This window comes from Barbus barbus (assembly GCF_936440315.1).
Source record: "Barbus barbus genome assembly, chromosome: 14".
NCBI lineage: Eukaryota > Metazoa > Chordata > Actinopteri > Cypriniformes > Cyprinidae > Barbus > Barbus barbus.
The window spans coordinates 20457374-20471650 of NC_136742.1; the positions used below are offsets into that span (position 1 = coordinate 20457374).

At 35.5% G+C, this 14277-nt stretch overlaps 1 protein-coding gene across 2 annotated transcripts; it reads left to right on the forward strand.

The window, feature by feature from the left end:
• Positions 1-882: 882 nt before the first annotated feature.
• LOC306880700 (solute carrier family 22 member 16-like) lies at positions 883-14050 on the forward strand. 2 transcript variants are annotated; one of them, XR_013785096.1, is made up of 10 exons: positions 883-1027; positions 2699-3172; positions 4111-4228; positions 6216-6530; positions 6992-7232; positions 7697-7824; positions 11141-11250; positions 11548-11635; positions 11985-12084; positions 12211-12882. XR_013785096.1 is itself a non-coding variant. In XM_079434420.1 (9 exons), the coding sequence occupies exons 1-9, from the start codon at positions 978-980 to the stop codon at positions 12382-12384; spliced, it is 1710 nt and encodes a 569-aa protein (XP_079290546.1). In that variant the 5' UTR covers positions 889-977; the 3' UTR covers positions 12385-14050. The 2 variants fall into 2 exon arrangements, 1 of the variants encoding a protein (XP_079290546.1); XM_079434420.1 differs by lacking the exon at positions 11548-11635 and having other exon boundaries at positions 889-1027; positions 12211-14050.
• Positions 14051-14277: the final 227 nt, after the last annotated feature.

The following is a 14277-nucleotide window of genomic DNA, read 5'->3' on the forward strand; positions in this document are numbered from 1 at the left end:
TGTTGCTCAAGAAACAATCACCAAACACACCGTGTCACAATAAATGATGTACTAGTGGTTCTAGTACATCATAACAGCTATTACAAAATTATGATGAAAATTCACAAAGTTATACTAACCTACGCTTTGAACTGGGTATTTAAAAATCAAAATACAATAGTCTAAAAAACAGTGCTAGAGAAAACACATAGAATTACGCTTGACTCAAAACCATATACTGAGATAAAACATTGTTAATCAATCATTTAGAAGATCGAAGCTAGATCACATGTGAAATCTATGACAAAGGATAGACTGATTGATTGCTTTATAGAGAATGCACTCATTGATTGAATTAACATAGGCCTGTTAGCTATGGTCAATTTGATTAACCTAATTTAACCTACTCAAGAGAATAGATAAAAAAAAATAATAATAAATATATATATATATATATATATATATATATATATTTACAAATGGTCAATTTGATTAACCTAATTTAACCTACTAAAGAGTACAGATTAAAATAATAATAATAATCTTAGGCTCAAATATATTATAGGCTACTTAAGTCTCAGAAAACTAGACAACATTTCGCGATTAAGCCTAAATCATTTATTAATACCCATCTCACGTCACGAGGATATTTCCAGGGGGCTCCACGAAGTGTCTTGTCATCTATTTATACTCTGGATAACCTGACTAGAGTTACGTAGGATGGAAGCAAAACCAAACTGGCACACTTTAGGCATACGAAGATGAAGCAATATGATTTAATTTCAGCTGCACTAGGGGCTCTTGATTCTTCGGGGTGTCGCATTACCGCATTAACGTTACGAGAACGTTTTGGTTTTAATCGTTGCTTGCCTTTTAGAGTGGAAAGTTCCCAATCGAAACCGCCCCTCCTACTAAGATCCATGATAGCAAACATGTACATATTGACAAGAGTCAACTAAGAGTCCTTCACACTCTTCAGGATCCTGCACGAGCTGAAAATGACCACCGGCGTGGAGCGACTATTCGACCACCTTGGACACTTTAAAAGGTACCCATTTGTTCCTGAAAAGTGTTTTATGGCGATCACATCAAAGCTGTACTTATGTTACTGTTACTTTGTGTCATCGTTATCGCATGAATGATGCAGATTTCTCACTATGTTGGTGGCCTTTGATAAATATGCATAGCTCGCATCAGGGACTTGCAGAAAGTTCCTCAGGGACAGGGGCTCAAATGTAAAACAGGGACAATAAAAAAAAAAAAAAAAAAAAAAAAAATATATATATATATATATATATATGTATATATATATATATATATATATATAGGTCAAAAGTTTGGATACATTACTATTTTATATTTTTGCAAGAAGTCACTTATGGTCATCAAGCCTGCATTTATTTGATCAAATATTTAATATATTTTAAAATACATTTCATGCAATTCTGATTTATAAATGTTGGAAACCTGTGATACGTTTTTTCAGGATTCTTTGATTAATAAAAAAAAAAAAAAAAAAAAAACACAGCATTTATTTAAAGTATAACAATATAAGTTGAAAAGCTTGAGGTCAGTATTTTTTTTGAAAGAAATTAGTTTTCATTCAGCAAAGATTTGCTAAATTGATAGAAACAGTGATAGTAAAGATTGGTATTATTAGAAAACATCTCTATTTTGAAAAATAAATAAAAAAATAAATTAAGCAGCACAACTGTTTCTAATATTGGTAATAAATCGGCATATTAGAATGATTTCTGAAGGATCATGCACTGAAGACTGGAGTAATGATGCTGAAAATTCAGCTTTGCATCACAGAAATAAATTATATTTTAAAGTATATTAAAATAGATTATAAAAATTAAAAATATTTATTATTAAAAATATTTCACAATATTACAGTTTTTTCTGTATTTTTGATCAAATAAATACAGGCTTGATGAGCATAAGACACTTTCATAATGCTGCATAATTATCAAAAATGGTAACATGTTAAAGTCCTTTCGGGTCACCATTTCGCCAGCCTACACTTCACACAATAGGCCTGTAGGTGGCACTTGGGCTTCATTACTATGACAGTTTCATGAAATAGTAAACGGTGCATCATACATAAATGTAAGTGTAATGTAAAAATGAATAATTTTGAAAAAGGGCAGGGGCTTGAGCCCCCAAAGCCCCCCTTCTGCACGTGCCTGGCTCGCATGCGCTCTTGTTGTAAATTTATTAGAAACATGACGTAAAAGAATAGCCTATCCAATCCTGTACAATGTAAAAAAATAAAAAATATTTTTTTTCGTAATGTTAAGTTAACAAAAAAACTGAAGGTTACCTTGCTATATCGGATATTTTATTTTAAAAAGATTAACAAGTCTTTTAAAAAATGTTTTAGAAGTAAAAAGAAAAAAGTTATGCATTGTCTTACGGAGAAGGTAACACATATAGGCTATTTTTATGAAAAATATTTCACAATATGTTAAACAGGATATCACAACTGTAAATATTCTGGAAGACTGTAAAATTCACTGACACTACAATGTAAAAATGTAAACAGACTTCAATTACCTGCCTGCCATTATTTGCAAAATATTAGTCCTTCTTCTTATAATTATTGTTTGACTTGCTTTACAGACATCAATGAATAATTTACTTAAAAATTGATATTCGATTATGTGTGCTTTCCTGTCAATAATTTAACTTCCATTTGATCCTTCTTTCCCTTCAGGTTTCAGGCATGTCTTTACTTTGCTGCTATTTTCCAGGCCATCTCTTGTGGAATACATTACCTGGCCTCAGTTTTCTTAGTTGAAACACCTAAATTTCTTTGTGACGCTCCTTCAAATATCACAGATGTTCTATATAGGAATTACTCATCGACGTCGCTGGCAGATATATGGACTCACTACAAGCCAGGTGATGGACCAGTGGTTGTACGGACAGCTGGAGGAGACCAGTGGGAACTTAGTCCTTGTTTAAAAGCACTGCGGCTTGATGCCATCGATTTTCAATATGAGTTTTTTGGGAACAAGACTGTGGAGTCATGTGGTGGCTTTGTCTATGATCACAGCGAGGTTGAGCAGAGTATCGTTACAGACTGGGACCTGGTGTGTGAGAATGAATGGCTGGCCAAGCTTGCACAGCCAACTTTTATGCTGGGAGTTTTGATTGGAGCATTGGTGTTTGGGGACGTCGCAGACAGGTAAATTGTCTGTTGCAATTGTCTCCACAACAACCACATATAAAACACATCTCAAATGTATTCAGATAAATCAATGAACAAAAGAACAGATACTTTCATCCGTGAAAATTTAATAGTTTAATATGGTATAAATTCTGTGAATAAATGTTACCCTAGGGGTTGAAATAGGCTTGCAATTAATTAAGGGGATTTATCCAGTTGTTAAGTCCAAAAATGGATTGTCAAGGTATTATTACACAGTAGTTGTTGACAGATCAATGCACATAAATCATGATTAAGGAGTGTGACAATACAAGTGAACTCTATATGCGGTAGCCACATTATACCTGAATATTTAATATGGCAAGATGGTTTACAATTGGCAAATATTTGATTCTGCAACAAGATAACTAAGAGCACTGAGAGAACTGCACAGGATGTGAGAAATGCAGACACTGCATGGCTACACATAAACAGGATATCACAGGTCCACATTCCATGAAGACAGAATTGGTCATGGTTGTATAACAGTTGAAGAGTATTATTTTGTTCTGGGAATGTTTATCCATATTACTAATTTAACAATTAAATGAATTCATGGAATCAAATAGAATGGTCAAAGGTGAAGTCATGCTGGTGTATATAAGTGAGCCATTTGTATGCAAAAAAAGAAAAAAACAAGCCGGCCCATTGGCTTGCTTTGATAATACATTTACCCTGTTTGTCCTTAAACAGCTGTTCACACATGAATATCAAATTGTAAATAGTGAATCTTTCTACCATGAACCTGCAATTGACTGAATGATACAACCAGTCTCTTTTCATGCTTCAGTTGAAATTAATATAAAGTTTATAAACCAAAAGTTTATATAAAGCTATTTGTCTATGGCTACATACATGTTTCTGTAAGTAATTGAAAACAATTATAATATGTAAATTTTTGCTTTTACTTTTTCCAGAATTGGCAGGCGCCCCATTTTGATGGCTACCAGCTTGTGCCAGTTTATTTTTGGGGTCACTGTTGCATTCACAGGGAACTACTACCTCTTTGTGTTGATGCGATTCCTTCTTGCAATGGTGAGTGGATTGGTCTATATTCTGAATATCTTAGAGCTGTCAAATTATTTAATCACGATTAATTGCATCCAAAATCAAAGCTTGTGTTTACATGATATGTGTATTAATATGTAAATACACAAACATACATGTATATATTTAAGAAATATTTATATTATATATAAATATACATTGCATATATTCTTCTTAAAGCTGCAGTCCGTAACTTTTTCGGTTAAAAAATATTTGAATATTTTTGAGCAAGTACATAACCAGCCAGTGTTCAAAACTATCTCCTTACTTTAGTCCGATTCACAATGGTAATGTTTTCTAATTTGAGTGGTACTGGTAGGATTTTGCTGGAAATTCGAGCATGCCATGGTTCTTCTTTGCATCATTACGTTACGTCTGTAAACATAAAGAAGGAGTCCCGGCTAGTAGGCTATATCGCATGCAAGGATGCTGCAGGTGGTGGATGATTTATAGCCTTTTCATACAGCAGCTGGAATAAATAAACTCATAATTTTAATGGCAGATTGTAATCCAGAAAGGATTATGTGTCAATGAAACATGTAAATGACTGAAGTTAGATTATCTTCCAGTTTTAAATGTGCATCTGATTACAGATACTTGGGATAACACAAGATTTGTATTTAAGGTACATTCATTTGCTTTTTGGGTTAAAAGAACAATTTCTTCATATGAAATTCAAATGGTCTGACAATTAGAGATTAGACTGTACAGAAATTCAAATCTACAGTTAACGCTAATGCACACTATATACACAGTTATGCAGCGCTGATGTTGTTAACATTAACAATTTGAGAACAAAGTATCACAATAATAATAATTTGCTCAGTTTGATGTGATATGAGCTAAGTGATTGTTAGATTTAATTAGCATTGGTAATGCAATTTATTGAAATGCATTTTATTCCCTCAGTTGGTCAGAACAAAGTGGCAGACATATCCGGTGAAAATTCTTCGGTCATATTTCCAAGACGTAGAATCTTTGATTCCTAAGTACACCGTTATGCACACTGGTGTGGTTACTTGACAGCCACACATTCTCCTAAAAACATTAGATTTATCTGTGCTGAGGAGCCGTGCCGATGCACAACCCACCTAAAGATGATAATTCCACAAATAACTGCAATTGCAGGTTTCAAACAGAGATGGCAACAAAGAGGCAAAACTTATGGACTGCAGCTTTAAATGTATCCATGTATGTGTGTGTATTTAAGGCTGCACAATAAATCGCATGTGATTGTCATGTGCATCTCATCAGTAAAGCCATGTCAAGCGGCATTTAGTACACAGAGCCATAGATCACTGACAAGCTAGGCAATATCGCGTTCATAATTACAGGCTCTGTGTATTAAATGCCTCTCCAGTCGAAAGCATGTGATGGAGCTTTACTAATCAAAGAATCGCTTTACTGACGAGATGCACATGACAATCACATGCGATTTATCGTGCAGCCCTACTGTTTATGTATACACACACACACACACACACACATATCATATAAACACAAACTTTTATCTTGGATGCGATTAATCGATTTGACAGCCCTAGACCATTTACAGTCATACACATACTTAATTAGGCTGTATGAGTCTCAAGTGAATACTTTGCAGTTAGTTACAATCTGAGGGCTGGTGATGTAGCTATTTAAAGATGTTTGATTAAACATTCTGGTCTTTCTCCTTTATTTTACTCACCCCTCATCACAGCTGAGAAGCTTCAGACTTCTACAGCTGAAAGAATAAAAATATGGTGAAAACTGGCAAAAAATTTAAATTAAATTGAAATACAACAAAGCAATTTAACACTTCAAAAATCAGTGAAAGGAAAGAGAAAAAATTGTCAGGAAAGCAAATCATTCATTGCCATCCTCACTGCGTCCATCTGACTCTCTCTGCTCATTAATTTTAAACATTGTTTATTTCTAATAACCCCTTTCTCTCTCTCTCTCTCTCTCTCTCTCTCTCTGTGTGTGTTGGCAGGTGTCGAGCGGGTATCTGGTTGTAGTCTTTGTGTATGTGACAGAGTTTACAGGAATTAAGGTGCGCACATGGACCTCTATGCATGTGCATGCAGCCTTTGCTGTGGGCATCATGGTAGTAGCTCTAGTGGGGTACCTTGTTCGCGTCTGGTGGATCTACCAGATCATCCTCACCCTCAGTACCTCTCCATTCTTGCTCTACTGCTGGAAGTTTCCAGAAACACCCTTCTACCTAATGGCTAAAGGCCGGTACAAGGAGGCCCAGGAGCTGCTGGACACTATGGCTTACTTTAATGGCCTGCCACCCACTCTTAAGGTAGACTCACACTGATAACACATGGAATTCTGTTCCTGCCATGAATTATACCCTTTTCAGAATATGCTTTCCTACCATGACCTTAGATTATGAGACACTAGTAGTTCCATACTTGGATTGATGAAACAGCTTTACCCAAATAAGGGGAATGGAAAGAAAAGTGACATGCAAAAATAAAGAGGTACCATGAATTGAAATGCAAATTTAAAAACGCATTAAAAAAATTGTCACAAAGCAATTGCTGCCAAATATCTGTTGCAAACATTAGCAAGGACATATTTTTCACACAGAGAAATTACTTTGATCAGTATGAAATGCTGGGAGACACTGTAAACATCATATTATAATATTCTAAGTGCTTATTTGAAAGATAAGAAGAACAGTTTTGGAAAGTCATGGATTTGGGAAAAAGTGGTCTTGTTAACAGCTTTTGTATTTTTAAAATATATCACTGACCTTAGGTGTCAGAGCTAAAGGACGAATGTGATGGAGCACTGCTGAACGACAATAAGCAGGAAGACGGAAGAGCAATGCAAGTCGAGAAGAGGCTAAGCATCCTGGACATGTTTGGAAGCTTGAAAATGGCCGGTCGCAGCACCACCTGCTGGGCTATTTGGTTCATCGGAAGCTTGGGATACTATGTCTTCAGCCTGGGATCTGTCAACCTTGGAGGAAGCCAGTATATCAATCTCTTCCTAGCTGGTAATGGACTAATGTGTGTATGTTTGCATGTGCTAGCATGTATTCTCAAGACGGTTTTGATGCTTTAAATAGAACAGGTCACCTCCTCTCACCCAAAAATCTGTCATTGTTCATTCATGTTGTACCAAATTGGAATGACTTTTTTCCATTATATAAAAGATGGCTAATTCAGAATAATGTATTGTTTGTTTTTTCCATGCACTTACAATGAATGGAGAAAGTAGCTTTTACGCATGATGGCTTTAAATGTAAAAAAAAATACAAATAAAATTGGGGTGAACTATTTCCAAAAGCAAAAATAAGTTGCTACTCCAAGAGATACAAAAACCTGCAAACACATCTAGTGTGATGCCTTGTTTTGCATTTCTGGAATTTGAGCATTTCTGCTGAGCTATATGCAGTTTAGTTTCAAAAGTATAGAAGTTAACAGCATTTAAGCTAAATATCTGTTATTTATCTGTTAGGTGCTGTTGAGGTTCCGTCATACTTGATTGGCTGCATTGCAATGGATCGGGTCGGCAGGAAGAAGACATGTGCCCCAGCTCTGCTGCTTGGTGGAGTAGCTTGCATGCTCATTATTGTGGTGCCCCAGGTATGAGATCATGTCTGTGTGAATCCATGTGATATACTATATACACATCGCGATACAGCATTACACCGTTAAAATTATAATGAAACGGAAGTAGCGGTAGATCTTTTCTTCCATATTATGCCGTAAATCTAAGTGTAATGGATTATGGAATAAAGTAGGACAGTGTCTTGGTTCTATTCATCGGTTGTTTATTGGATATTTAGATGTGGGTGTTGTACTCAACATTGAAAGCAGGTGTATGTGAGCTTTCAGGGACTGAGTTTAAATGGAATGGAATGACTTTTTTCCATTACATAAAAGATGGCTAATTCAGAATAATGAACTGTTTGTTTTTGTCATGCATTTACAATGAATGGAGAAAGTAGCTTTTATGCATGATGGCTTGTGCACTTGTCTTTAAAAACCTGAAAGCTTTAAATGTAAAAAAAAATTAAAATAAAATTGGGGTGAACTATTTCCAAAAGCAAAAATAAGTTGCTACTCCAAGAGATACAAAAATGGAATGCTCATAAAGCTCATTCTGATTAAATATCACATTTAAAAAAATTAAATGGATGAATTTTTCAAAATAATACCTTCTGTTTAACATGTTTTTATAAAAAAATAATTAATTTAAATTTCATGCCAACTTTAAAACACACACAGTAACACTGTTATATATATTTGCTATTTAGAAATCAAAACAAACCTAATTCTGAGCCTCTTATACATAGGGAAGGAACAAGGAAGCAAAAAAGGGCATTGCATTTAGTTCCCATGGCAAAGCCACAATATTTAAAAACTAGCCTTTCAAAATTGTAACAAATTGTGGAAAATATTAATCTGGGCAAACTTGTAAATTTAAGTTGGTTTGACAGGTGTAGAATCAAATTGCTTCATTATCATTACCTCTGGAAGGAACTAAGTGATTACTAAAATGAATGATTAACCTTGGCAAGAGTGGACATGTGTTTGTGTACATGTTTGCTTTTCACATGATAACTGGGGCAGCTGTTTGCATCAGAGCCTCTTGTTCTGTTTTTGATAAACCGTTTTGCACACACTTTCTTAGTGCTTTTAACAGCAGTAATACGTACTAAATTGTATGCAATCTGGATTCATCTTCTTGATTAAGTTTTGAAGACACAAAAGTATGTATGTGAAGAGACTGGTTACGGCATACACATCCCACCTCATTTACCAAAAAAAGTGGCCATGTAATTATTGCAACAAATTACTGGCAGCTGTGTTGGTATAGCAACAAGGGTTTAAAAGCACCATCTCTTCTATTTAGAGGATTTGAATGCAGTGAAAAAGCTTGTGTAGATGATATCCCCGTTCTTCAGTTTTCTTTAGTTTAATTACTACTGTCTGGTCCTTAGACACACTCATAAGTGACATGATAGAGGTAGAGTTGAACCTCATGTGACTCTCTAGTAGGATCTTTGGTATTACAATATTTTTAAGAACTCAGGCTACTTAGGACATACAGTTCTGCCAAAAATAATATTGTTGTTCCCTTGTGTGATTGGCCAGAAAATTCACAGTGGTGCAGGTCTCAACAAGCCCCAAATATTACTGTGTGTCAAACTGACTGTCCAAATTGTCTTGCCCGAGTTTAATAATTAATAACAAGCTGTATGTTACAGATTGCTTCGATGCAAATATCCATATGGTGTTATTGCTGGTGTCACAAGATCTGTGCTCAACCATCTGGGAATGTGAATTATTTTTACATGCAAAATCTTTTGAATATGTGAGGCATGCTAGTCATGTCAGTGTGTTTTTCACTCTACATGCTGTAGTTGGTGTTAAGTGTCAACTAGACCACTTCCCTCATGGTCAATGCCAAATTTCAGTTTAACTTAAAATAAATGGCAGTTTCCTCAGTGTCATGGCAGCCTCTTGAATTATAGATCTGCAGGTGTTTCCTTGGCTTCTTGAGAGTAATACATGTACGCACACGCTCAGTTTGTCAGTTTAGCAAAGTTGTTGAATTGCTGTTGGATGAAAGGTTAAAAAGGTGAAAATATTTCAGATGCTTCTTCACTAAATGCTATGCTTACACTTAACTGAATCAGAATCAATACATACACTGCTTTTAGCCATTATCATTGCAAGAATTTGCAATAATTGTGTATGAAAAGATGAAATTTTTAGTGTCGCAAAATTTCACTTGTCGCAGGTGGCGACAAGTGACTGTCTTTATGAGCGAGTCATTGTTCCAAACACTGGCTGCATCCGAATTCCCATACTCGCAGAGTAGGTACTTGTTTTGAATAAGGAATTACTTTGCAACCAGAAAAAAAGTATTCTATAGAATCCCTTTTATGTCATTCACAAACCATGAGGCCATGGGAGAGGAAGTCCAAAGTAGGTAATCTGGGTGCTTTTCGACTACTGTTTTATAAATTTTGTGAATTTGGACATACTATTTTCACATACTGGTTACTGCCTACTATATGTAGGAAAGTATGCATATTCGGATACAGCCACTGATTCAGTCAGAAAAAAAATAAAAAAATAAAACTGTTTATGAATCAAAACGCCACTACTGTATGTTGCTCAGAGATGAAAACTGCTGCAAACATGAATTCTAATATGACTTCAGGTTACTCAGTATTACTCTATTGTTCACTGAATTGTCTAAAAGAATCAAAATTGTGCTGTTGGTCTGAATATCAACATGCTGTATTAGGAGCAACAGCCCTCTTAATACACTGATTAAAAATACAGGTCATCAAAGGGAGCAGTGTGAATGACTTCAAAGAAATGAAGGGATGTCATCTATGAAATAAATGGAGCACATTTCTTAGCCTCCAAACTACAGTGGCCCAGTAGTGCGCAACACAACTAAATCACCACAACACAATGCATAGGACTAATTTCATTGTGTTGCGGCTTGTTTCCCTTGTGTTGTGGAGATTTCGTTGTGTTGTGCACTACTGGGCCAGCGTACCAAAGAGCCTTGGTCACTGAAAGCACAGGGTAAGAAGAATGTTAGTGGGTTGATATTCCATAAGGATCACCTCACCCCTCATAACTAACTGCTGACACACTGAAATGGCCGAGTGTGGCATGAGTACAGCCATCGTTGCTCCAAAAATCTATAAATAGACCTGTCATCTAAGTGACTGTTTATACATATGGCAGCTGGCGGCTTCTGAGAGGGGGTCAAAGGGGACATGTCTTGGGGACGTTTAGACTTGTGTCTGATCCCGAATTTAAGGAAGCCCTACTATGGCCTGCTACTGGCAAACTGTCCAAACAGCTGATGGCTGAAACATTGTTGCTGATAAATATAGTTTCACTCTGTGTTTTTCTCTCTTTGTTTCAGGACATCGAGATTTTGGTTATAGTCCTGAGTATGACAGGGAAATTCGCTATCGCCATTGCATTTGGTCTGATTTACTTGTACACCTGTGAGCTTTACCCAACAATCATCAGGTATGTCTTGTTCTAATACATCCACACTAAAGACTGGAATACACTACACAATTTTTATTTTAAATCTAGACAGATTTTAAAATGATAGTTGTCATACACTTGCTGACTTTGTGAATGCACACAGAGAAAAACTGGGAATCATACACTAAACGACTGAGCATCACATCACAGATGTTCAAGTCTGAACACAACAAACAAACTCGTGCAGAAACACACTTTTTTGCTAGGAAATACATTATAAAGATAACAATACGTGTTCTAAAATTGCCTTAAATACATTTGATATCCTCCAATTAGATACATTCATAGTCTGAAGCTAAAAAAATCTGAGTCTGTGGCGATTGCAACACAATATCATAACTGGACTTGATTAAACTGCACAAAAGTAAGTTACTCATTTTCAATTTCCCTGCTGTGGTCTGCTTCACTTTTATCCAGTACCGCTAAATTTCATTGACAATATTTATAACTTTCCAATACATATAAATCTAGAAACATCCTATTCTGCCAAAAGGGACTACGGATGAAAATTAGCCAGTTTTGGCTAAATCTGGTGCATTTTGCATATTGTATATATTATTAATGTGCATTGTGCCTGATTAAATAAATGGAAAGGAAAAAATGAAATGAAATTTCATCAATTTCTTTACTGGGCATATCTGAAGTTGACTGGAAGAGCATTACATGCATGTTATCTAGTGATTTAATAACAGACACTATATCTGGTCCAACAGGTCTCTGGCTGTCGGCAGTGGTAGTATGATGTGTCGGGTGGGAAGTGTGGTGGCTCCCTTCTGTGTTTACCTTGCTGACATCTGGATCTATCTGCCTCAGGTATGTAACAGCACACAATCAATCTAGTACATTGGGGTCTAGAACTGAATCATGATACAACACGATATATATTTGCTAGACAGAACAGTGCTACGGTAGCTTATGCTCTTTATTATTATTCTGTAGCTGATTGTGGGAATTCTGGCCTTCATCATCGGGATCCTGACCATGTTTCTGCCGGAAACTCTGGGACAGCCCCTCACCTCAACATTAGAAGAAGCTGAAGCTCTGGGCTCCAAGCCCAACACGAAGAACGCTGCTGTGGATGCACTAGAGATGAACCAAACCATCAAAGCCTAAATCCATATTAACCTAGGATTAACCTAAGTGCCTCTACTGACTAAGAACACTATACTCCAATATACAAGTCTGAAACGAGACGTGTAGGCATTTGTGGGTAGATGAGGCTGTGTTCTGTGTGTGTGAGTTTGTGAGTGAAGTTTGGATAATTACTAAAAAAAAATATGGTATAATTCATTGTGAATACTTTAATATTTTGTAATTGTTCTGAAAATCTTCATTTTAAAAAAGAGCCTGCAAGGCAGGACCTCATTTATCTAAACCACTAAGTAGTACATTTTTGCATTTCAGCCAAAAAAACTGTTAAGGTGCAGTCACACTGGTGAAATTTCAGCTACATTTTGGGTGCAAAAAGTTCCAATGTCTATTGTCTATAGTGTAGCAATGTATGAACCACAGTTCACACAGAAGTCACTTTCAAACCAAGAATCTGTGACCAAATTGAAACCGTTGTGAAATCTGTGTGGATTCCTATTGAAATTAATTGATTTCTCCAGCAAAAAAAAAAAATCACAGAAGAAGAGTAAATGTGACCCTGGACCACAAAACCAGTCATAAGTAGCATGGCTATATTTGTAGCAATAGCCAAAAATACATTGTATGTGTCAAAATGAAAGATTTTTCTTTTATGCCAAAAATCATTAGGATATTAAGTAAAGATCATGTTCCGTTAAGATATTTTGTAAATTTCCTACCGTAAAAATCTCAAAACTTAATTTTTGATTAGTAATATGCATGGCTAAGAACTTCATTTGGACAACTTTAAAGGCGATTTTTTTTGCACTCTCAGATTGCAGATTTTCAAATAGCTGCATCTTGGCCAAATATTGTCCTCCTTTCCTAACAATGATGTATAACTCTCAATATGAAACTCTCCAGGGTCACAAATGTGAGCGCACCGTTAGTTTGAATTTAAAAATTGAACAAATCTATTTGTGTTTCCTAAACAGATTTTACAATTTGCTAATTTTAGCAATAGTTTTTGCAAATAAATCTCATAAAGCAATGTGAACGTAGTAAAATGCTGATATATGAACATTTTGATGCACTAATGTGTAATGGACCTTAAACACCATTCACCTACTTTACCTGATAGTATTAGTAAGAACATTGCCTTCAACTAATCTGGAAAAAAAAAATATTTGTTCATTATCAGTTAACGGCGTGATAAGTTTCTATGCATCAGTGAAAAACAGACCTTGTTAGTTGAAGCTGTTTTTTATATAACTACATCTCAGGGTTTAGCTCCAGATTTTTGTTCATAGTAAACTGTGACTGTACTTTATAATACTTCAGAACTTGTTTATTCTGGGTGCTTTTGTATTATTTTGTTATTTAATATTTTCATTATTTTTATTTTATTGTCCTGTATTTTCCCTCACTTTGCATGACATGAGGAATGAAATGCAGAAGAGTTCAAAATAGTATTATCTACAAAAATTCTTGTAAAGTCTTGATTTTTTTGTAATACAGCTATTTTTCTCTTCATCGACTTTTATAATCAGTGCATTTACAATTTTCCTCAAGCTTATGAATTTATTGTGTGTTTTTGGACCAAAGAAGCAGGGATAATAGATTATTGCTGTAGTCATGTGCAGTTGTCATAGCAACATGTTTGTCTAAAGAATGTCATATATTAATAAATATGACATCATGTCTAAATTAGACCCGTTTCATTAAAATAATTACGATGGCTATACATATTGGTGATTTAAGTAGGTACTAACTGCCCTTGTCTTGTGCTGTTTACCTTTTATTCTGTAATGAGAAGAATCTACTCATGGAAAAGTGGGAAATATTTTCCAGGTTAGTGGGCATAAGGCAGGCGTCTCTCATTCGCTGTGACAGAGGGGAGGAGGCTCAGGACAAGCTGTGCACTGCCAGCTCTAAAAA

Excerpts from the sequence above, each read along its gene's own strand:
- LOC306880700 (XM_079434420.1), top strand. The coding sequence starts at position 978 with ATGACCACCGGCGTGGAGCGACTATTCGACCACCTTGGACACTTTAAA. Across the intron at positions 4,229-6,215 it reads TGCGATTCCTTCTTGCAATG|GTGTCGAGCGGGTATCTGGT; the intron begins GTGAGTGGATTG and ends GTGTGTTGGCAG. Across the intron at positions 12,085-12,210 it reads TCTGGATCTATCTGCCTCAG|CTGATTGTGGGAATTCTGGC; the intron begins GTATGTAACAGC and ends ATTATTCTGTAG.